The sequence below is a fragment of the Trichosurus vulpecula genome, chromosome 4, assembly GCF_011100635.1.
Source record: "Trichosurus vulpecula isolate mTriVul1 chromosome 4, mTriVul1.pri, whole genome shotgun sequence".
Lineage (NCBI taxonomy): Eukaryota > Metazoa > Chordata > Mammalia > Diprotodontia > Phalangeridae > Trichosurus > Trichosurus vulpecula.
Genome location: NC_050576.1, coordinates 243,948,897 through 243,974,346, shown reverse-complemented (window position 1 = coordinate 243,974,346; position 25,450 = coordinate 243,948,897). Strand labels below are relative to the sequence as shown.

At 41.5% G+C, this 25,450-nt stretch overlaps 1 protein-coding gene and 1 pseudogene across 1 annotated transcript; both read left to right on the top strand.

Annotated features, from left to right (window-relative positions):
- The first annotated feature begins 2,600 nt into the window (after positions 1-2,600).
- On the top strand, positions 2,601-25,203 carry LRRC34 (leucine rich repeat containing 34). The gene is made up of 11 exons (XM_036755676.1): positions 2,601-2,682; positions 4,647-4,776; positions 5,274-5,395; positions 5,486-5,550; positions 6,088-6,171; positions 7,215-7,343; positions 8,099-8,194; positions 11,006-11,160; positions 11,697-11,852; positions 12,835-12,961; positions 25,000-25,203. The coding sequence occupies exons 1-11, from the start codon at positions 2,601-2,603 to the stop codon at positions 25,201-25,203; spliced, it is 1,350 nt and encodes a 449-aa protein (XP_036611571.1).
- On the top strand, positions 21,291-22,500 carry LOC118845950 (annotated as a pseudogene).
- Positions 25,204-25,450: the final 247 nt, after the last annotated feature.

Genomic DNA, 25,450 nt, shown 5'->3' with positions numbered 1-25,450 from the left:
GTGCAATGAGCATGCTGGAACAAGCTGGGGCCAGACTGTTGGTGACTTTCGAGGATGTGATTTATGCTGTGGACAACAGTGATCTACAGAAGATTCTGAGGTCTGCTTAATTCTCTCCTTTTTGATAGCACTTCAAGCACTTGAAAACAGTGACCACACTTGGGTGTTTCACCAGGACGGAGGAATGCAAAGGTTGGTTCTTTTCTATAATCAGTGGAGAAATGAGCCTTCCCACCTTCCCCTCATTAACACATATAGGAAGCAATTCCATTTTTGCAGGTCTCCTGATACTTGTTCCACTCGGACCACTGTCAGCACCACGCCTTCCCTCCACCAGCTCTGCCTCCACAACACTGCCTGGCCTCCCTGAGCAGGTATCCACCCATGCTCCCTCTTTCCAGAACTCCTTTGTATGTGGTCTTCCCCCCTTAAAATGGGAACTCCTTAAAAGTGTCTCGCTTTCTTGTATTGGTATCATGGGTGTTTAGTACAGTACTTGGCAAAGAGTAATTGCTTAATAATTGCTCCAACTCTCTATCCATCATCTCTCTAACTACTATACTATCTATCTCTATCACCCATCCTCTATCTGAATAACTATCTACCTAGGTATTCATCTGACAAGCTATCTATCTATATCTGCCTATCCATCCGCTCAACCTCCTATCTGAGTATCGGCGACTATCATATATCATCTATCTCTATTTTTTATCCATCTATCATCTACCTACCATTATCTATATCTATCCATCCATATCTACGTATCTATTGTCCATCTATACCTATCAATCATCTGTCTATATCCATCCATCCAACCATCCATCCATCTATCCCTCTGTCCAACCATCCCTCCATCCCTCCCTTCCTCCATCCATCCATCCATCTTTCATCTAGCTATCCATGTGGTTCTTCCCTTATCTAACCTGCTTCAAACCTTCAAGCCCATTTAAATGTTACAAATTGTAATCAGTCAACAAGCATTTATTAAGCCCCTGCTATGTGCCAGGCACTATGCTGGGGGATACAAAGACAAAAAAAAAAAGCCCCTTTCCTCAAGGCCTTTACATTTTCATGGAGGAGACAATATGTATGAAGATGATTAGATACAGAATATATACAAAATGAATTCAAAATAGTTTTGAAGTTGAGAGATGGAAAATTTATTGGCCCATTCATGGGGCTGCTGCTAGGGGGTGCAATACATAAAGCCTGGAATCTGGAGGACCTGAGTTCACATTTGACCTCAGACACTTAACTAGCTCTTGTATGACCCTGGGCAAGTCACTTAACCTCAGTTTGCCTCCGTTTCCTCATCTGTAAAATGGGAATAATAACAGCACCTCCCTCCCCATGTTGTGGTGAGGATTAAATAAGACAATATTTGTAAAACGTTCTGCAAAGTGCCTGGCGCATAGTAGGTGCTATGTAAATGTTAGCTCTTGTTGTTTTTGTTGCTTGTTATTGTTAGCTGTGTGGTCTTGGTCAAGTCACTTAACCCACTTGCCTCTGTTTCCTCATCTGTAAAATGGAGATAATATTGTTGTGAGGGTCAGAGGAGAAAATATTTGTACAGCACTCAGCATGGTACCTGGCATGTAGTAGGTGCTATGTTAATGTTAGTTGTGGTTATTATTATTAGTGTTAGCGATGTGACCTTAACCTGTTTGCCTCAATTTCTTCCTCGGTAAAATGGGGCTAAATGTGTAGCGAGGATTGAGATAAATACTTGTAAGACAGTGCCCGGCACACAGTAGGTGCTCGTATATCCATCACTGTCACACTGCATACATGAATCTCCATTACTTAATCACTGACTACTTGACATTTCCCAGAGGGCCAAGACCACTTGTCTTCCAAACCTCGGCCAATTTGCCCACACCGGCGGGGAGATTCGAACCCGTGCCCACGAGGTTGGGGGAGCGAGAGATGCGCGCTCTGCTCCACGTGGCCCTCCCACCCGCTGCGCCCCCTGCCGGTTGGTGGTGGCCAGGCGCCGTGCAGGACGCCCTCCCTTCTCCAGGGCCTCCGGGCCACAGACCCGGATGAGATGGAGGGGTAAGGCGGGGGCGGGGCACACGCCTCAACTCTACTCCTCATTCGCCCGCCCGCCCGCCAGTCCCGGGGCTCTAACCCAGCTGTGGCCGGTTGGTGCGCAGGCTCAGTGTTCAGGAGGAAGGCTGTCTCGTGGGAGGAGCCTCCGCAGCAGGCGGTGGGCGGGACACAAGGACGCTCCCGGCGGCCTTCGGCGAGACTCCCACGTGGTGCTTGCGGAAGCAGCTGGCCCTGGGGCCTTGGTAACCCCCGCTTCCGCTCCGGCCACGCTCATAGGCGCTCGCGGCTCCGCCCCTCTGTACGGTGCGGGGCTAAGGGAGAGAAGAGGGAGAGAGAGAGAAAGAGAGAGAGAGAGTGAAAGAGAGTGAGAGTGAGTGCGAGTGTTTGTATATGCAGCGGCTGGATTGCCATAACAACCGCCCGTTTTCATCGCGTCATCTCCGAAACGTGCGTAGCCACTCCCCTCCACAAGCTCCGAGGACCGGATTGGATAGTGGAGAGCCCGCCCTCCCCTGTGAGGGCGGGGCGGAGTTACCGCGTCGGTTGCCATGGTGCCCGGCTATGTCCGCCGCCCATGGCGGCCGGGGAAAGCAATGGAGACTTTTACCTTCACCCCACTGCCAGTAGCGGGTAGGTAGAGTGCGGGACCAGCCCTTGTCCTTCCCCGCAAGCCCAGGCCCGGGTCGTGGGGGGCAGAGGGGAGAACAGCTGGAGACCTTGACCTCGACCTTAGCTGAGCCCCTAAAGAGAGGGCGAGGGTGTGGAGGGGGAGACTTTGCATCTCCTCTGCCCGCCCTCGACTGAGCACCCCGCAGTTGCTTAATAAATGCAGGTGTGCTGGATGGAGTCGGGCCTTTGCAGATGAGCCCCGGGGTCCGAGCCCACCGTGTCCGCGGACAGCTCCTAACACCCTGGGATCCCAGGACTCTAGCGACCCCGACCTTGTGCCAAGGGCACCCACTCCTGCCCCGGGGGAGAGGGCAGAGAAGTTCTCTGTGATCTCAGTGTGAGGACACCCCCCCACCCTGGGCAGCGCCCCCCACGGAGCCCCGTCACCTTCCTTCCCTGCCCTGCTCCGTCCACCTCGGTCCTTCCTAATTTGCTGGATCTGGTTTCGTTTTTTGTATCCCCAGCACCAGCTGCGCCTGGCGCATAGAAAGTGCTTAGTCAACGTTTATTAAAGTTATTTAACTAAATGTTGTGTTATTGAAAAGAAGGCAAAGTTTATAATTGGGGGGAAAACTCTGGACGGGCAGCTTAGATTACAGGTGAAAACTGAAATTGTCCTTCCTTACACTCTTCAATCAGCAAGTCTCTATGATTTGCCCATTATGTGCCAGGCACTGTGCTAAGTAAGTTCTTACTTGAATGAAAAGGCTGCTTGTGGTGGTTAAAAAAACAAAACCTCCTGCTGTCAAGGCGCAGACAACATGTGTGCTTATGCCCTCCCCAAGGAGCCAGAGGTGGTGGATGTTCACACACACACACACACACACCCAGTAGCAGTTCTTAGAGGAGCTATGAGTCATAAGACACAGCCAACTCTTTAAAAGAATGGCGTGAAAACGGTTTGCCTTCATTCTCCATCTTAAGTCATGTTACTGTTAATGTGCTAACAAGCTTTTGTTCATCAGTGGTACAGAGGCAAACTAGTTTATCTTATGATAAATGTGCTCCTTAAAACTATCTTATTTTAAAAATTATGGAAGATTTACAGCCTTGGACTCCTTGACACTATCTATGCCAAACTTCACTTGACTGAGATGTCAGCACTCTGGTTTCTAACAGTTGTTTGTACCTTTTCAGGGTCCTGGACCCCTCTGGCAGTCTAGTGAAGCCTGCAGACCCCCTGCTTAGAATAATGTTTTCAAATACATAAAATAAATGAAATTATAAAGGAAACATTCTATCAAAGTGAAGATGTGATTTTTTTTCTCACCCAAGTGTACGTAACCCCTGAAATCTATCAATCAGTGGACCCTCTGTTACAAACCCCTGGCCTATCCTCTCATCAACGCAAGATTCAAAGATAGCTCCAAAAGATTCATGATAGAAAAAGCTGTGCACATCCAGAGAAAGAATTATAGAGTCTGAATGCAGATTGATGCAAACTATTTGCTGTCTTTTTCTCTCTTTTTTTTGGTTTTGTTTCTTCTTTCTTATGATTCATTCCATTGGTTATAATTCTTCTTTACAACTGGACTATTATGTAAATAAGTTCAATGTGAAGGTATAAGTAGAACCTACATTGGATTACATGTCATCTTGGGGGGAGGGGGGAGGAGAAAGAGAGAAAATTTGGAACCCAAAAACTTGCGGAACTGAGTGTTGTAAACTAAAAATAAAAAATAAATTTATAATTTAAAAAAAACCCTGGCCTAATCTCACCTCACATTTTCATTATTTTAGCTTCCATATTAGTGGAATTGTGTCTGTACTGGATTCCCAGTTCCCTAAAATAGTAATACATCGATATGTAGATGTCATTAGAGATATCTAATAGACCGGCCCTCCCATTGAAGAGCCACAGTTGCTCAGCATTCTTCTGAAAGGCCCTTATGCAAAAAAGTATCACTGGCTTTGTTTCTTTGTAGTTTCAGCAACATTCTTGGCTCTCCCACAACATTATTTGGATGTGTGTAAACGTTTCAATCGGAAATGCAACCCTTTTGTATATCAAACATTCCAGCTCCTAGAAAAAGAATATAGAAAAACTAAGAAAGGGTAAGAAAATAATACCATATTATGTCTCTGTTCTCTGAAAATCATCCCCCTAGAAACTAAGAACTACAGCTGCTTAAAAATTCATTAGAAATTGGCTACCTCTTTTGAGTATATGTCAATGACAGTTTTAAATTTTGGAGGCAGAGTACGTTGGCTTAGAACTTGGGTTCTAGTCCCTAGCTCATTCCTGTTTTTCTGACCTTGGGTAAATTGCTCAAGCTTTCTGAGACTCACTTTCTCCATCTGTAGGCCAGGAGTGCTGGCACCCTCTGTTGTAAACGCCAGATGAGAAAATGCCAGTAGTCCTGTTCTGAAAACTGCAGAGCACTGTACAGATGTTAGCTGTCACTGCTCTTATTTTATGTTTTACCCTGAAAGATTGACACCTCCCCTCATTGATGAGACTATTTACACTCACCTTTGTACATGAATAAAAACTATATTGATTTCTTTACTGAGCTGCTTCTTTGTATTTTAAAATATTTTCTATTACTCAGATTTGACAATGAAATCACAATAAAAATAGCTGGTAACAACCGCTTAATACCAGTCCAGAGACTCACAGATGAAGATTTTGAAATCCTTATCGATACCTTAAAACCACATAAAAACATTACAGGTATTTGTTTTAACTTAATCATGTCTGACTGTCTTCAGAATCTTCAGTATTATCAAGGTGGTCAGTCATGTATTAATTTGTGTCCCTTAGGTTTGGATGTTAGATATAACCTCTTAACTGATGATGGAGCGAATCATGTTGCAAGACTGCTTGAGGTATTGCATTATTTTTACTCTTAAAATGTTTGTTTTGTTTACAGTGACACCACTTAGTCTTAACAGACTGCCATATCTTTCCAGAATTCCAGGAATCTTGTCCCTTTTGGCCAGATCTACAATCTCAGATTGCATTTTGAGACTTTTTGAGTGTGTCTGGTCTCAGAGAGCATACATAGCTGCAGGGAGAATATCAGAATCGCCTATTGCAAGCTCCTTGTATGTCATAGCAACAACAAGGACAACAAAACACGACACAAGTGGCAAATCATTATTCAAACTATAACTGTCGTCTTCCTCTTTCAAATAGTAGTGGGGATTAGGTTTACATGAATGTGCTGGGCTTTTTACATCATTGGCGTTTTTCATGTAATTCACCTGAGCATTGTGCAGGCTGCATTTCTTTTCAGTTGTCAAGACTTTCTTGGGAAAAACTCCTTAAAAAATAAAATGGATGAACCTCTCTTTAAAAAGATGCCTTTCTGCTCAAACTCCCCCAATGCACCGGTGACAGCTCCTTTTCCCTCTTCGTTACAGGAAGTCCCAAGTCTCACTTACCTAAATCTCATGTTTAATGACATTAAGACAGATGGGGGAGAAGTGATAGCCAAAGTGCTCCATGTAAGTATCTACCTGTTAGTGCCCTTTGCACCTGATCAAAGCACAGAGAACCTTGGTCTCTTTTTAATGGGGTGCAAATTTCTATCTTGTGCATGCATTTCAGGGAATCATGGAGGCTCTTTAGTTCTTCAGGCCTTGCAGATTCCTTGAATACCTTGCATTTTCTTTGCAGTGAATCATTTATTTTTATGCACAGTAGTGTATAGCGGGGGGTGGAAGGCAAGGAGGTAGCTAAGACTGGACTGTTCATTTCATAGATATAAGGAGCATCTTCTCTGTGATTTGTGGCCTGGGACACAGAGGATGTGCCTAGGATCTCAAAGTCAGTCTCTGTCAGCCACCTCCAAGTCCACCTCTGTCCAGGACAGCATACCACTTTCAATTAATATACTTGTTAAAACTATAAAACATCTGGAGATAACCTTGCAAAATATTCATGAAAATAATAAAACACAAATTATATGGAATTCCCCAAAGTCAAGACATGAAATGTAAAAGTGATGAAGGTTTAATGATTTCTGACCACAGAAATGCCAGTGACAGCCTTCAAGTTTTGTGACCTCCTTCTAGGTTTAGTGGGGGTGACTTAGAGCTATGGGATCTAACACTGGCAGGGGCCTCGGAGAGGGTCCAACCCTTCATCTGACAGGGTGTCTAGTGGCTAGGGCTCTCCACTCGGGATCAGGAAAACCTGGATTTGGATCCTGCCATGTGGTCCTGAGCTTTTGGCCTCAATTCCCTCATCTGTAAAAGGAAGTTGTACTTGATGATCTCCAAGGGCCCTTCCAATTCTAAATCGATGCTCCTATGAACCTAAGGCTGAGAATGGTTTAACTGACTCACCCAAGACCACTTCACACAGCTGCTTTCTGATGAATAGAAACCGTCAGCTAAACAAGCTCCTTTTCATTTGGATGAATTTGCATATTCTTTATATTAAGGATTCCCATGTTTTTCAAATAATTAAGCCAAATCCTTTAAAGGGAATTCTGTAACTCAAAAAACTTAAATATTCAACTTTTCACGTTTTTTTTCCTGCTTAGAGAAATCAAACTCTTAAACACCTAAGACTAACTGGGAACAAGATTGATAATAAAGGTGGAATGTTTTTTGCCACGATGCTTCAAATTAATTCATCATTAGAGAAGTTAGATTTGGGAGACTGTGATCTGGTGAGTAAAACAGCACTAATTTATTAAAGAATAAATTACAACCACATCCTATCATTAGGAAAACTGGCATACGAATTAGTGGAAAATCTCTCAAAGAATAAAGAAACTTCTTTAAAGATAACTTTGCCAACTCCAAATTATTCAAGGGAAGACGGATTCCACAGTTGCCGGTTGTACCCAGTTCCCTGACAGCTCCTGTAGAAAGGAATACATTGGGAGTATCTGAGAGACTTCACCTGGCCCGAATTTGATAGCCCTTCCCTTACCTCATCCTCCTCCCATCCCTGGGCTGTGTCTCCAGGTGGTGTCTCAGTTGTCTGAGTCCCACTTGGCAATCAGCCTGAACCTGGGAAGTTCTCTCCAGTTCAGAGTGGTCCCAGGAGGGCAGACACTGCCGTTGGAAGGTGGAACAGCCAGTGGTAGGGTCTCCCTTGAGATAGGATTCATTCTGTGATAAGCATGACAGCAAGTATCCAGGGACCACCCCAGTTTGAATCAGGACCCTGATCCTGCTCTACCTACATCTTCTAGCTCAGCACATCTGAATATGAGAAGAGGTAGAAAAGTCAGCCCCCTGGGACCCAGAAAAGTGCTGCCCGTAAAGAGCCAGCTAAGCTTGAATAAGTGGGCCACTGGCTGGCCTTGACCTGGATACAGTCTTTTCCTTAAGCATCAGTTTTTTATTTGCCTTCATGTTTCACGTAATTAAAAAATTGTGTCTTTTTGCAACTCAGTAAGAATTTGCTTATTTTCAGGGGATGCAGAGTTTGATAGCAATAGCAACCGTACTAACTAAAAACCAATCAATTAAAGGGATAAACTTAAACCGCCCTATACTGAAAAGTGAAGAGGTATGTACTTGTTAAGTAGTTCATTAAAATAAAATTGTGTTAATAAAATATTGAAAGTTTTTTTTTAATTTCATAAACAGCTTGAAAAGCTTTGGGGGCTAGGTAAAAATTACCTTCTGTGAACTCCAGGCTACAAAGAAAAAGCTTTCTTTAAAATAAATATCCTACCTACATCAATCCTGGCTATAATTTTATATTGCATTTTGAAGTCAGCAAAGTGTTTCCCTCAAAACACCCCTATGAGGTCCACAGTGCAAGTGTTATCTCCATTTTGCAGATGAGAAATGAAGACTCAGAAGGGTTCAGTAATTTGCCCAGGTCTCTAGACCTCATGTCTGGTGCTGCTCCCCCCACCGAGGAGCTCTTCTCCTCAGAGGGGACTTTAGACTTCTGAAGACAGTTAGGTTTCTTTGCTTATTCAGGAACTGTCCCTATTTCTCAAACATTTCAGCTGAGTGGTAGAAATGTGATAGATGAAGAACATAGAAAACCTCAGTTTGTCAAGTGTGTGACGTTGCTCCTGGAGAGCCCATAGCTCTCTGAGATGAAGGTAGATTAAGAAATGACCACTCTTTACCAATTTCTCATAGGCTACCTCCTATATAGAAATCCATCTGGGATGGTCATCCTTGCTCCTTGTTACAGATGAGGAAAACAAGGTCCTGTGGACAGTAGAATCCCCTTGCCCACTGGAAGCCCAAGTCATGGAATCATGGTGATTTCAGACCATGTTCATCCAGACTACATCCCTGAATTACCACCTGGTGGGCACTGCTGGAACCTGTCATGAGTGGTGGATACATGTCGACTCGGCTTCCTCACTGGCCTTTACCTCCTTAATTCCCAGACACTAGGGGCTACTACTGTCACACCCTCCCCACCCCCCTAGAACTATCAGAAGTCACCAGGACCATCCTTGGTCTTGGCCTTCCCTAGGCCTTCCTACCTGTGGCTATCGTCCTTGATGATTTTAACACCAACGATAAAAACAACACATGTACAACATGGCACAAAGTAAGAGACTAATATTTGCTTGTTGACCTGATTTGCTGTAAAGAGTAGAAAGTACTTTCTTCACAACAACCTTCTCTTACCTTCTCACTAATAGAAGTGTTGACCCTCATTTCGCAGATGAGGAAATGGAGTTTCACTCACTTGCTTAGGTAACAGCACCATTAAGCAGGGAGTCCAGGCCACATTTCTCCTGAAACACTGAGCTGCGCCCTTTGTTATTAGACTGATTTCCTCTCTCACACCCACATCCAAGGGGAACTGGAAACAGGATTTCTAATGATCATTTCTGATCCTTTAAACACGTTAGGCACAGGTGGATCTGTTGAGGGAGAAAAAAACAGGAATTCAGGGATCCCAAAACTAAAGTTCTCAGATGGGGCCACTGAGGGGGAGTACCCCTCAAGGACCCCAGTACTAAAGAGGGTCAGGGCTATCTGGAATGAATTCATGATCTCAAGCATTCTTTAAAACAAGGTGGCAAAGATTTATTATGCTTTACAGTGGGCAAGAGTTCTTAGGGAACCTGCAGCCTTAGAGGGGTGCAGGGAGAGCTTTTATAAGAGATTAAGGGGTGTCAATTAGGTGTTCTGGGGTGGGATTAGGGAGTGGTTAAGGGGTGGTCAGTTCTTAAAGGAACATGTACTTTTTGTATCTACTGTACAGGCATATTACCCAGAGTTCACTGGGAAATAGCCCAAGGAGGGGCTACTAGGAGGAGTGTTTTTGACTGTGAAACATCAGAGTTAACTAGTGGTCAGGGCTGACTGGGAATATCTAGGTGGCTTTCATCAAATGTCTTGTTGGACAAAATAAATGTAAGAGAGTATACATTTAATTATATCTAGGATATATATCAGTAAGGTCAGTAAGTAGTGAATATGGTCATGACCCAGTGCACAGCCAATTATCACTACACAGGGCTGCCTACTGTGAAAGTAGTAGAGATAAGTGTGTTGCTGCCCTTGAGCTAGAGAGACAGTATTTTGAGGCTAGGGAGAGATGTGACTTTAGAACTGGATGTGGTTTTGGAACTGGGGTTCAGGCACAGGCACCCAAGCAGAGGCTGTTAGAATTAGGGTCCAAGCACAAGCACACAAGCACCCCATCAGATCTGACTGCTTCAGTAACATATGGCCAGTCAGACTATAAGCACTGGGCTGAGTGCCACGAAGGTGGGAGGAGAAGAGTACTACTAGGTGTCTATTTGGAAGATACTGTGAGAAATATGCTCACTCTAAACAAAGAACAACACTCATTGTGAAGCCAGGAAAGTTCTCATTTTATTTTAGCCAATTATTCTACATTCCTAGTGAATGGGTATCTCCCATATGGATAGTATGCTTACTCAGACAAATGCCAATCTTTTTATGCTGTTCCCAATTCAAACTGCCCCCCTTGCTCTCCATTAGCTAGACACAACTTCCTGAATTGCCCACATCATGCCCCCCTCAGACAGCTCCTTAAGCATGTGTACAAGCTTCTAACCTTTTACCTGATCAGGAGCCTGGTTCTGCTAGGTCACAGCTCTGATTAGAACCAGTCACCTCTGACTTACATTCTGCTATCACTCAAAGCTGGGAGGAGTATTTTTAATCCTGTGGAAACAGAATTCCTCCTATTGTTTCCCACAATACCATAAGAGGTGCTTAATCAATGTTTGTTGAATTAAAACAACTTAGTCTTTGTTTGGTAGATATTCTAGAGTTGGTGTTTTATAAGAATTTACAAATTAATATTTAGCCCTTGGTAGCTTTTGTGTCAAGTGGAGAACATGAATAAAACAAAGTCTCTTTTCAGGAAGAGTCAACCACCCATGTGAGCCACATGTTGCAAATTAACTCAACTCTTATTGAACTACACATGTGTAAGCACGGTATTAAAAATTTTGGTATGCAGCAGTTGTGTGAAGCCCTTTATACAAACACTGCTCTACGTTACCTGGATGTCAGCTGGTAAGAACAATGGTCTTTTTGAATGTTTTACAAAGATTTAATTTTTCTTAATCTTGGTTGAGGCATCAGAGAAAAAATTTCAACATATAAAGCATATGCTAATGACATTACATGGGTAATTTTTACTGTTAAATAAGATTATGTAATGGTTTCTTACAAGCTCTATAAATTGGGATAGAAGCTTTTTTTTTCTTGGAGGGGGGAAGGCAGGGCAATTAGGGTTAAGTGACTTGCCCAAGGTCACACAGCTAGTAAATGTGTCAAGTGTCTGAGGTCAGATTTGAACTCAGGTTCTCCTGACTCCAGGGCCAGGGCTCTACTCACTACACCACCTAGTTGCCCCTGGAAGCATTTTTTAAAGTCTAGTTTTAAGTAGCTTTCTCAAAAACTGGTTGATGAAAGGCATTCATTCATCTAATAATGTCCATTGCTACCTATTAAGTAAGTGTCCTTTTAAAGCACATTTTCTGCCTATTTAATAAGAAGCATTATGACCACACAGTTTCAAAAGCAACTCATTTTTTTTTCTTTCCTAGCAACAGAATAACTCGTGATGCAATGATATATTTGGGAGAGCTATTAAAAAGGAATAATGTCTTGGAAGTAATAGATCTTTCTTCAAACAGAATAGAAGATGAGGGTTCCATGTATGTGACCGAAGCCCTGGCTTTTTACAACACAAGTCTGAAAGCGTTAGTATAGATTTAAAAATTGTTAACATTTATATAATTTCACAAAAACCTGTTACCCATAGAAGACATTAACAGGACCCTAAGGTTGATGCCCATTTTAGGTTTGCATTTGAATTTTTTTGGTAGTACTTTTTTATTATCATTAAACGATGATGGTGACTGTTTTTATTTCAGGCTTTCATCTTTGTCCAGAAGTTTATCATATGGTTTTGAATACTTAGACACTCACCTGCACCTCATAAATTATGAAAATATATTCTGGTCTGTTCCTGGCTTTGAAAATTATTTAAAAATTAATCTTTATTTGATTCTAGTTATAGATCTTTCTCAAGAATTAAACCAGAAAATTCTTGTCGTAAGGATACTTTCTTTCCAGGAATGTCTTTTAGCATTATATAGGACCATGGTTAAACCAAATTGAAGGAAAATGCATTTGCAATGTCAGAAGGCACTGGCTCACTCTCCAGCCCCAACCCTTGGTGTTAATGACGCCTGGTCTTTCTAGGAGTCAGGTTTGTCGTCAATTTATCCAATCAGATTCTTGTCTTGCAGTGCCCCACCCACTGAACAGTACTCCTTCCCTCCATCTGTCCCTGCTGCATTTCAATTGAGGGACTTTAAATAGGTTTAACTGTATATAACTCTTCAATCTTAACACTCAAATAAAAAGGTCAAACATTTAAAAAATAATTTATTGTTTATTGAAAGAATACGTTAACAATCTAGACTCAAAACTATAGCTCAATTAAAAGGCAGCGTATTTTGAAGCATCCAGTTGTGAATAATTTTAAGTTCTAACATTTCTAGAAATAAATGGTAGATAATTATAAGCCACAAACTATAAAACACTTTAAAGAGTAGTGCTAAGATTTTATTAGATTGAGCAAATTGTTTTGGTGACAGATTTCACAAATCATGAATTGGTAATTCTTCACAGATCTTTGGCTTCTATGTACCTGATACATTATAATTTTCTCTTTAGGTTATCCATAGTGAGCAATAACATAACTGGAAAAGGACTTACTGCTTTTTCAGATTCAATGAAAACAAATACCACACTTACTAATATTTACATCTGGGGAAACAAATTTGATAGTGAAACATGTGTAGTAAGTATTTTCTTCCACTTTTTGCATTTTATGGTCCTCTTTTTCTACTAGAAGATACTCCTATCAAATGCATGTGTGTTCCCTACATCTTGTCAGAGTTTGATTCTGATTCCCTTTGTGAGATTTAAAAATTTTTGATAAAAAACTTGAAGTTCTAAAACCGACTTCTATTGGTGACTTCTGTGATTGAAATTTCAATAGATAAGATTTCTTTGATCCATACTTGTTGATGCATACTTTGTTATTTATATGTTCTCTCCCCTTGAGAGCAGGTATCCCCAGCACTTAGGACAATACGTCCCTCACATTTGGTTAATGCTTAGTCAATGACTATTTTGTTTACTTCAGCACATAAAGAATTTTAAGAAAAAAATAGAGATTAGAAATTTCAGACTTCTGCATGAATTGGTAATACGAAAGGTCTTCCCACTTGTGCTCCCTAAATGAGTCTGTCAGTGCACTCTGCACAACACAGCACAGCACATATAAGACATAGTAGAGGGCAGTGGAAAGAAATCAGGAAAACAAAAACAGAACCAAACAGGGCCTGACCAACCCCACTGAAGCATGCAGGAGAGAATGGAGCCTGGTCCTAGCTCTACACACTAGACCAGGAACTATGGGTAGAATTATGAGTAAAGAGAAGAAGATACCAAACACTATAAAGAAATATTATGAGCCCAGGTACACCTAAGAGACAAATCCAAAAGAAAAGAAGGACCTGACAACAGTGTTGTCAAACTCAGATAGGAATGGGGGCCATTAAACTGCACACAGACACTGTACATAGGGATCCCTGTGGGCCACGGATTGACTGAGAAAGTCACACATTAACATTATCTATGTTTTATTGTATCTTTGTTTATTTTGTTAAATATTTCCCATGACATTTTAATCTGATTTGGGCCATACTTTGGAGTGTTGTGAGCCCCATAAGGCCTGCAGACCACATATTTAACACCCCTGCACTACATCAAAGAACATCAAAAAAAATGGCTTGGCCACAAGAATTAGAAAAATCCCTGAGAGAAATGAAGGAAGAGATTTAGAAACAGAATTAAAAATGAGATGTGAGCTCTGTAGGAAAGAACTGGAAGGAGGAATAAATAGCTTGTAACAGAAGGTGGAAAACCCATGAAAATAGAATGGATCAAGCGGAACCCAATGATTCCATGAGACAAAAAGAAATATGAGGGCTTTTTGAGCGAGATGGTGGGCGACAAGTGTAACCAGAATGGCCTTTGTTTTCTTTGAATGACTCAGCTTACCTCATTGAGCTTCCCTGGACGCTGGGGCTTGCTCTTCCGGGGCAGGACCAGAACTTCCTGTGTGATGAGTCATGGGGCTGGCTGAGGGGAGGTGTTAATGTCTATGCTAGGGGGAGGGGCCAACTCAGGAACCAATCGGCCCTGGTCATTCGGGCGGAGCTTGATGATGTCAAAAACCCTATAAGAGGGGAGAGGACAGTTTGAAGAGCTCTTCTTTTCCTTTTCCGGTTGGAGCCAGCGACAGTTACGACAGTTACGTCAGTTACAGCGACCGTTACATCGTCAGTTTCAGTTGCAGCTTCAGTTACAGACACAGACACAGCTGAGGCAGGAGCTGCCAGTAGCAGAGCTGATCTACAGGAGGAAGCTGAACAAAGACTTCAGGCCAGTGGGTAATCTTATTACCATCGAGGGGGAAGCATGATTTTGCTTTACGCAATCATGCTTCTCTGTAGCCTCCTGGTTACTCTTGCAAGGCGTACTTATTGGGCCTGGAAGATTTTGATCAACATATCAAAATGGGGCTTCTGGTTCATGGGTTGGTTACTGTGGAGCCTAAATAAATGTTTTGATTCTTCTGCCTTCTACTTTGAGAGTTTCTTATATCCGGCGGTTCCGAACCTTTCAGACATGTTTATGATCCTCTTTGAGATTATAAACTCTGCCCTCCTCATACATTTGGCGTCACGAACAGGATCGCTAGGTATAAGATCTCTATTTAGAAGCAGAACAATTTCAGAGGAAGAGATGAATATCCCAGGATGGGAGGATCCATTTTATTCCTCCCTAGCAAAAGAATTGGCTAAAAAAGCTGGACCCTGTGAAAACTGGGAACCAAGGCTACGGAGAGGAGATCCTAGGGATTTGGAAAAGTGTTTACGAGAAGTTGGGATTCAGTCAGGGGCATCACTATCTAGGCAAAGCTGGATAGTGTTATCAGCCTACCGGCTAGTATACGAAAGATTGAGATTAAGTGAAAGACATGGGGGCACTCCTACCCCACAGGAAGAAGAGGAATCTCAGATAGCAGGAGACCAAACTGACTCAAATGAGAACTTTTCTATTAATGTGGCTAAGAGCAACAGGAGACCAAAAAAGCCCAGAGTGCATTTCAACCCAGCCCAGAAAGAGCCTGACTGCCTGCTTTGTCCTAGCCATGGTGGCAGAGGAAGTGAGTGGGGAGAGAATGAGACAATGTTAGGGGCTGAGGCACAAAACACTACTGGGGTTCAGGATGTGCCTCACACAGAGAATAGGAGATGGTTAAATGATCAGACAAGGGCTCGACCCATACAAAGGAGGAAGACAGAAACCCGAGGTGAAGATTCAGTTACAAGGGAAATTCAGGAAGATTTCTCACCGCAAGAGGTCACAGATATTTTGAGTAGATTCAGCCAAAGAATAGGAGAACCATTGATATCTTGGATGGTAAGACTCAGTGATCAAGGGGCCGGTGGAATATCAGTAGATGGGACAGACTGCATGAGATTCATAGGTATCAGCCATGATCCTCTAGTTCAACAAGCTTTTAGGGAACATCATCAGCAAGGAGATGGTGATAGCAGGACTACTCTGTTGGCATTAGCCGCTGTGGGATGCAATAAGAGATATGCTACTGATTCTATGTGGCCCACTGAGCACAGACCCTGGTATTCACTTAGAGATTGTATCATGAGACTAAAGGAGGAGGTAATGAAGACTGCCATTATGACAGGAACTGCAGACAAATATTACAATGATTCAATGGAACTGCCTCATAGGAATTTAATAATTAGGACAGCTCCCCCTGCTTATAAACAACTAATTTTGAATTTATTACTTGGAGAAGTAGGGAGCCGTCTTACAACAGTGATAAATAAGATTTTACAGTTATATGACTTAGGTGACTGGGGAAGGGATAGATCTCCTCAAGAGAGAAGGGTGAATAACCAGCAAACTTGGCGCCAAAGGAGAGTAACAAGGAAAGAAATGTTTACTGCTTTATTGAGAGCAGGAGTAGGTTTTGAAATGATAGATGGAATTCCAACCAATGAATTATATAGAATGTACAGAGATAAAGGCCTTGATAACAGGAGAGATAGGGAAATCAGAACTGCTCCTGCAAATGCTACAGATGTTGAACCTTCATACCCAAGTGAATCACATGAAAGGGAATACTAGGGAACAGGCCAGGCCCCAGCCCAAATTAAGGAAATACGTAGGCTGGATTGTAGACCTCACATTAACTTGACCATATATTGGAAAAATGGGTCAAGTAAGGTAACTGAGGCATTAATAGATACTGGGGCCGAGGCCACCCTTATTTATGGAAATCCAGACAAGTTCAGCCATGGAACTCCTATTACCATTACAGGACTAGGAGGGACTGAAATATCAGCCAGGCAAGTTAAATTAATGATGAAAATTGGACAGTTGCCCAAGAAAGAATATAGTGTGGTTATTGTGCCTATTCCCGAATACATCATTGGAATAGACATATTGAAGGGTATGACCTTAAATTTACCTGAAGGGAAATACCAATTTGCTGTGAGGAAAATAGGCATTAATGCAGTCTTAGTGGGGAAAATCAAGATGGATCCAATCACTTTGCCCGAACCTTCTGAAGTAATTACTTTGAGGCAATATCGTGTGCCAGGTGGGCAAGATGAAATTGCCAACACTATAAGAGAATGTGTTGAGGCAGGAGTGTTAGTCCCTACAACTACTCAATGGAACAACCCTGTCTGGCCAGTCCGAAAGTCAGATGGAACATGGAGGATGACAGTAGATTATAGACAGCTGAACAAAGTGACTCCTCCCTTGTATGCTGCTGTCCCAGACACGGTTACTTTAATAGAGAGAATACAAAAACATGAAGGGACTTGGTATGCAGTTATTGATTTGGCCAATGCCTTCTTTACAATCCCAATAGACCCCAAGCAATGGAATCAGTTTGCTTTTACTTGGCAAGGCCGACAGTATACATTTACACGCCTGCCGCAAGGATATATTCATAGCCCAACTATTTGCCACAGGATTGTAGCTGAACATTTGGATGAATTAAAGTTACCTGGTGTACAGCTTACACATTACATAGATGACATCATGATACAGGGAAAGAATATAAAGGAGGTGGAGGAGAGTTTAGCATTATTAATTGACCATATGAAAAGCAAAGGATGGGAAATCAACCCCGCAAAGATTCAAGGGCCAGCTCAAACTGTAAAATTCTTGGGGATACAGTGGAATAGAGGACTGCGAGAAATTCTCCCACAAGCTCGACAAAAAATCCAGGATTTTCCCACCCCTACCAATAAGAAAGAGGCCCAAAAGTTCATAGGGCTGTTTGGTTATTGGAGACACCACATCCCACATTTGGGACAGATTTTAAAACCCTTGTATAAAGTCACCAGAAAGAAATATGAATTTGACTGGGGACTTGAACAAAGTAGAGCTTTTGAGGAAGCAAAGGCTGCTATTCAATTAGCTCTAGACTTATGGCCTATGCAAAATGGGCCAGTGGAGTTACAAGTGACTGTACAAGATGACTATGCAAATTGGAGTCTGTGGCAAAAACAACAAAGCCGAAGTGTACCTTTAGGCTTTTGGTCAAGGAAACTGCCCTCATCTGGAGTGCAATATACACCTTTTGAGAAGCAGCTGTTAGCTGCATATTGGGCTTTAGTAGAAACTGAGCAACTAACTCTGGGTCATGAAGTGGTATTAAGGCCTGGAATTCCAATTATGACTTGGGTAATGAGTACCCCAGCTTCTCACAGAATTGGACATGCACAAGAGGCAAGCATAATCAAATGGAAGTGGTATATTCAGAATAGGTCCAGAGCAGGCAAAAATGGAGTTTCTGCTCTACATGAATCTGTGGCGAACATTGATACTGAGAGCAATGAAAAGCCCCTTGAATCTAAGCAACAGATGGTACCATCCTTAGTGAAATGGAATAATGGATATGACGGACTAAATGAAGAACAGAAGAAACATGCTTGGTTTACTGATGGGACAGCAAAATATTTGGGACAGAAGAGACATTGGAAAGCAGTAGCCTATAACCCCTGTACAAGGAGAACTCTGGAAAGTTCTGGGATAGGTGGAAGTAGCCAATATGCTGAACTGATGGCAGTGCATCAGGCCATCAGAGCAGAGAAAGGAGGACAATGTCATATATTTACTGACTCGTGGGCGGTAGCTAATGGATTAGCTACGTGGATGCCTATATGGAGGAATCAGAATTGGGAGATTCATGGCAAACAAGTTTGGGGTAAAGAGTTATGGGAAAATATATGGGACATGTCTTTGGTTACAGATCTGTCAGTTTTTCATGTTGATGCTCATGCAACCCTGACCACACCAGAACGTGAGTACAATGCACATGCGGATCGACTAGCAAAGATTGCTACTGAATGTATTGTCCCTACTCCGACTCCAACTGATGACCCAGCCTTAGCAAGATGGGTCCACCAGACTGCTGGCCATTTAGGGGTCCAGGCCACCCATCGATGGGCACAGGATCGAGGTATCAGTATTTCTCATGCGTTGTTAAAACAAATAACAGAGGAGTGTTGTATATGCCAATTAGAAAAAGAACGAACTCTTCCTAGGATAGTTACTGGAGAAATAGCAAGGGGAAAAGTTCCAGCCCAAATTTGGCAGATAGATTATATTGGCCCACTACCCCAGGATAAAGGATGTAAATATGTATGTACGTGTGTTGACACCTATTCAGGTGTACTAGTGGCTTGTCCTTATAAAGACGCAACTCAGAAAAACACCTGTAAAACTCTAGATATTGTAAGTTTATATTATGGAACCCCAATGCAGATTCAAAGTGACAATGGGTCACATTTCAAGGGCAAAGAAGTGAAAAGATATTGTGTGTTGAATAATATAGAATGGATATATCATATTCCATATTACCCACAAGCATCTGGGCTAATTGAAAGAATGAATGGATTGTTGAAAGAACAGCTGAGAAAATTAAGCTCAAATAATTCATATCGACATTGGAAGGATAATTTGTCTATTGCCTTACGTAATTTGAATAATAGGCCCTTAGGGGGAAGTACACCTCTAGCCAGAATGATGACCCCAAATCTGCAGATCAGAGAACAGCAAACATGTGAGATCCAAAACATTGAATTTTGGACTGTGAGGGAAGATGTCCCACTACCAAGTCCAGGAACACCTGGTTCAGCAGGATATGATTTACATTGTATAGAGAATTTTAGGTTAAATAGGAAAGAGATAAGAAAAACCCCTACTGGAGTATGTATGAGAATCCCCAAGAATCATCTTGGATGGATATTACCTAAACCAGGATTAGCGGCTCAAGGAATACATGTATTGGCTGGAGTGATAGATTCTAATTATCAAAAAGAAATTGTTGTGACACTCCAGAATATGGGTAAAAAACCTGTACAATTTTGTAGAAATGATAGGATGGTTCAAGTCATTATTATCCCCTGTGAAAAAATACCCTTTGTGAAAACTGACCCTCCTCCCAAAATAACTACTAGAGGGGCAAAAGGGTCTTGCTCCATTGATAGAATAAAGTCAGGAGCTAAGGTATGGGTAAAACGGAAGCCAGATGATATTCCAAAGGCTGCAGAAGTTATAGCCCATGGGAAGGACAACACTGTAACAGTTGTTTATTCAGGGGAAAATAATTACCAAATTGTACCCCTGAACCATATATTTTACCGTGAATAGGTTATAATAATAGATTCACAGACTATTCTTTTTGTCCTTTGTTTTGGCTAACCTTGTTGCTAGTTTTGTTTCCTTCAGGCTTAAGCACCCTGCACTTTCCGGTGACTGCCTAAGCATGTAGCATTCTTGGAATTCCTGCCAGCTCGTTAAAGAAATGACCTCTGGAATGGGACTTTTTGGGGGCAGGGCCATCTCTACATCCAATTTCAGCATGAAGAAGCTATGGAAAATGAGACCTTCACCCCTCACCCCAAGATTTTGAGCCCCAATCGTTCAAGGGGGGTGGAAATGATGATAGTGTTCTGTTTACTTATTTTGTGTTATCCTTGCTGTGTTGTTTTATTGTTATGATATTATTGATCCTATGTAATGGATACAAGGATTTAGGGGTGGACATTTGAATTATTAATAATTATTTTGGGGATGATTGATTGAAGAGATTATTTTGCTGGGATCTAGGGGTGGATCGCATTTGAATCGTTAACCAATGTTTGGGAATGTTACTGAATGATATGTTTTGCTTTATAATGAATGATATGTTTTAGTTTCCTTTGTAATTGGATCACAATGTATGTTCTAGGATACATGGCTGATTAGATTATGTATCCTATAACAAGGGGTGGAGTGTAACCAGAATGGCCTTTGTTTTCTTTGAATGACTCAGCTTACCTCATTGAGCTTCCCTGGACGCTGGGGCTTGCTCTTCCGGGGCAGGACCAGAACTTCCTGTGTGATGAGTCATGGGGCTGGCTGAGGGGAGGTGTTAATGTCTATGCTAGGGGGAGGGGCCAACTCAGGAACCAATCGGCCCTGGTCATTCGGGCGGAGCTTGATGATGTCAAAAACCCTATAAGAGGGGAGAGGACAGTTTGAAGAGCTCTTCTTTTCCTTTTCCGGTTGGAGCCAGCGACAGTTACGACAGTTACGTCAGTTACAGCGACCGTTACATCGTCAGTTTCAGTTGCAGCTTCAGTTACAGACACAGACACAGCTGAGGCAGGAGCTGCCAGTAGCAGAGCTGATCTACAGGAGGAAGCTGAACAAAGACTTCAGGCCAGTGGGTAATCTTATTACCATCGAGGGGGAAGCATGATTTTGCTTTACGCAATCATGCTTCTCTGTAGCCTCCTGGTTACTCTTGCAAGGCGTACTTATTGGGCCTGGAAGATTTTGATCAACATATCAAAATGGGGCTTCTGGTTCATGGGTTGGTTACTGTGGAGCCTAAATAAATGTTTTGATTCTTCTGCCTTCTACTTTGAGAGTTTCTTATATCCGGCGGTTCCGAACCTTTCAGACATGTTTATGATCCTCTTTGAGATTATAAACTCTGCCCTCCTGATACAACAAGCCAGGAAATGGAGCAGCCTCATCTGTCTCACCAGGATCTGACCGCCTTGGATATTACCAAGTTGACTCCACTTTCACATGAAGTTATCAGCAGACAAGCCACAATCAATATAAGTACAATTGGCCATGTAGCACATGGAAAGTCAACAGTAGTAAAAGCTATTTTGGGGGTTCACACTGTCTGATTCAAAAATGAGCCAGAAAGAAATATTACCATCAGGTTGGGTTATGCTAATGCTAAGATTTGATGCTAACAACTTGATGACCCAGGTTGTTCTCGGCCAGAATGTTACAGACCTTGTAGAAGTAGCACACCTGATGAATTTCCTGCAGACATTCTAGGAACTAAAGGAAACTTCAAATTAGTCACACATGTCTCTTTTGTGGATTGTCCTGGTCATGATATTTTGATGGCTACCATACTGAACAGTACAGCAGTCATGGATGCAGCTCTACTGTTAATAGATGGTAATGTCCTCACCCTCACACTTCTGAGCACTTGGCTGCCATAGAAATCATGAAATTGCAATACATTCTGATTCTACCGAATAAGATTGATTTGGTGAAAGAAAGTCAGGCTAAAGAATAATATGAACAGATCCTTGCATTTGTACAAGGTACAGTTGCAGAGGGAGCTCCTATTCCAATTTCTGCTCAGCTGAAGTATAATATTGAAGTTTTTTGTGAATACATAGTAAAGAAAACTCCAGGACCCCCACAAGACTTTACTTCAGAACCCACACTTATCATTATTCAGTCTTTTGATGTCAACAAGCCTGGCTGTGAATTTGATGACCTTAAGGGTGGTGTGGCCAGCAGTTTTCTCCAAGGAGTGTTAAAAATGGGCCAGGAGTTGGAGGTCAGGCCCGGCATTGTCTCTAAAGATAGTGAAGGGAAACTCATATGTAACAAAGTCTTTTCCAAAATCGTATCGATTTTTGTAGAACATAATGATCTTCAGTATGCTGCTCCTAGAGGCCTTATTGATGTTGGAACAAAAATGATCCAACTTTGTGCAAAGCTGACAGAATAGTGGGACAGGTTCTTGGTGCAGTTGGAGCACTGCCTGAAATCTTTACAGAGTTGGAAATTTCCTATTTCCTGCTTAGATGACTTTAAGGCGTATGTACTGAAGGAGACAAAAAAGCAGCAAAGGTGCAAAAACTTTCCAAGAAAGGGTTTAGGGGAGCAGGCATCACAGAGATATCTCTCATCTGAACTGGACAAAGAAGGATTGAACACACACACGCGCACACACACACACACACACACACACATATACAAAGAGATTGCTGCAGTAATACATCACACTTAATAGGGAAATGTGGTAAGAGCAGGAAAGACGAAGAGAAGGGGAAAGAAAGGAAATTATTAGAAACTACTTTTCCCAATTACATGAGAATAAAATTGTTAACAAATTAAATTGATAAACATTTGCAAAAATGTAAAATAGACTAATAAAATAAAGAATTTAAATAGCCCAATCTCAGGTCAGGAAATTTTATAAACATAAATGAGTTTCCAAAGGACCAAAAATAAAAACAAAAACCAGAAGCAAATGGATTTACAAGTGAATTTTATCAAACATTCAAGAAACAATTTCAGTATTGCATAAACTGCTTGACAAAATGAGAAAAAGGAAGCATACTACCACATTCTTTCTATGATACAAATATGATCTTAATACCTAAACCAAGGGGAGACAAAACAGAGAAAGAAAACCATAGACCAATGTCCCTCATTAATCTTGATGCAAAAATATTTAATAAAATTTTGAAAAAAGTCAATTATGGTACCAAGAATATATGGTTGGTCCAATTTAAGAAAACTATATAAGAATACAAGTCATTCCCCAATTGATAAATGGTCAAAAGATATGAACAGGCAGTGTTCAGATGAAGAAACTAAAGCTATCATCATATGAAAAAATGCTCTAAATCACTATTGATTAGAGAAATGCAAATTAAAACAACTCTGAGGTAGCACCTCATACCCATCAGATTGGCTGACATGACAGAAAAGGAAAATGATAAATGTTGGATATGTGGGAAAATTGGAACACTAATGCATTGTTGGTGGAGTTGTGAACTGATCCAACCATTCTGGAGAGCAATTTGGAACTATGCCCAAAGGGCTAAAAAACTGTGCATACCCTTTGATCCAGCAATACCACTACTAAATCTATATCCCAAAGAGATCATAAAAAAGGGAAAAGGACCTACATGTACAAAAATATTTATAGCAGCTCCTTTTATAGTGGCAAAGAATGGGAAATTGTGAGGATACCCATTAATTGGGGAATGTCTTAACAAGTTGTGGAATATGAATGCAATGGAATACTAATGTTCTATAAGAAATGATGAGCAGACAGATTTCAGAAAAACCTGGAAAGACATATATGAACTGATGCTGGGTGAAATGAGCAGAACTTGAATATTGTACAAAGTAAACACAACACTGTGCAATGATCAACCACGATAGACTTAGCTTTTCTCAGCAATACAATGGTCCGAGGCAATTCCAAAAGACTCAAGATGGAAAATGCTATCCACATCCAGAGAAAGAATTATGGAGTCTGAATGCAAATCAAAGCTTACTATTTTCACTTTTTTGTTGGTTTTTTTGTGGTTTTTCCCCCTTTTCTGATTCTTCTTTCAAAACAAGACTAATGTGGAAATATATTTAACATGATCGTATATATGTGACCTATATTAGATTCCTTGATGTCTTGGGAAGGAGTGAGGGAAGGGAGGAAGGGAAGAAAAATTCAGGACTCAAAATCTACAAAAAATGAATGTTGAAAACTATCTGTACAGGTAACTGGAAAAAATAAAATACTATTAAATGCAAAAAAAATAAAATTTATAGACAGGAAAAGAGTATTTGATCAAACAACTGAATTAATATGATCATAGAAGATAAATGTGGACAATTCTGATTATATAAAACTGAAAAGTTTTTGCACGAACCAAATGCAGTTCAAATTAACAGTGAAACAGTCTAGAAAAAGAAATCTTTGCCTCGAGTTTCTTTAAGGTCTGATTTCCAAGGTACTATAGGGTACTCATCAAAATATATAAAAGTAATTGTGCTTTTGGTATGGTTAAGCTGACTATCTTGCAAGGGGATTTAAGTTGCAGATCCTGAAAACTGTATTTCTTCCCAACATTTCAAGAGGGAGGAGAGAGGAAACATTCCTGCCTAACCCAAGGAGCAACAGTGCAACAAAAGCTGCAGAAGCATCTATGGTTTCCTTCCCCAAACTCCAGCCCCCAAGGTGACACCTAAGAGGGGAAAGCTAAGAGGACAAGTGGTGAGCAATAGGATGTATTGTTTTCTCATGTGGCTCAAGTCCTGAAGGAATCCTAAATGCTGTCACTGATGAAGGACAGGATACCTGCCCATCCACTAGAATGAACAATGCAAAGAATTGTGAACCAGCCCTGAAAATGATGGGGTTTCAAAGATAAAGAAGGAAAAATAATGTGTGCGACATTCAGAAATACCTTTTCCAGCATGAATTAAAGTGATTTATAACACTTTGATTGTATGATGCTAAGCAAGTAAAGGAATTATACCTAGAAAGCCTCCCACCCCATAAAACTTAAAGGCTTAATTTTTAAATTTTGACATAAAATGTCATTGAAATTAAAATATTTAAACTTGAATCACACTGTTAATCTCCTGCAAATCTTATTTGTTTGTTTAAAATCCTAGGCATTTTCAAACTTAATCACTTCTGGTCGTCTAAAGCTAGAGAATACCGACGTGGAGCCCTACGTAGTAGACGGCTGTGTGTATCTTGCTGAACTCTCTCACGGCATTAAAAAACACTATTACTGGACACCCTCTTACGGAGAAGTCGATGGCCCTGCAGCCAACGCGGGTCTTGCTATCGTGCCTGCAGCCAGAAATCTCTGAAAACAAGTTTCTAAGTAGGTCGTGTGTATGTTTTTTATTGTATTCCTGTCACAGGTTTGAGATGTTACTCAGGGTAGTTAGTTTGTTTCCTTTAATTGATTAATGCGTCATGCTTTAAAAGGCATGTTGTATAACTTTACACAAATATTGAGCAAAACGTGGCTAAAGCTTAAGTGTACTCTTAAGTACAAGAGTACACTTACTGGGAAAAGAGGGCCAGCCTCAGAAGCAGGAAGGCATGGCTTCC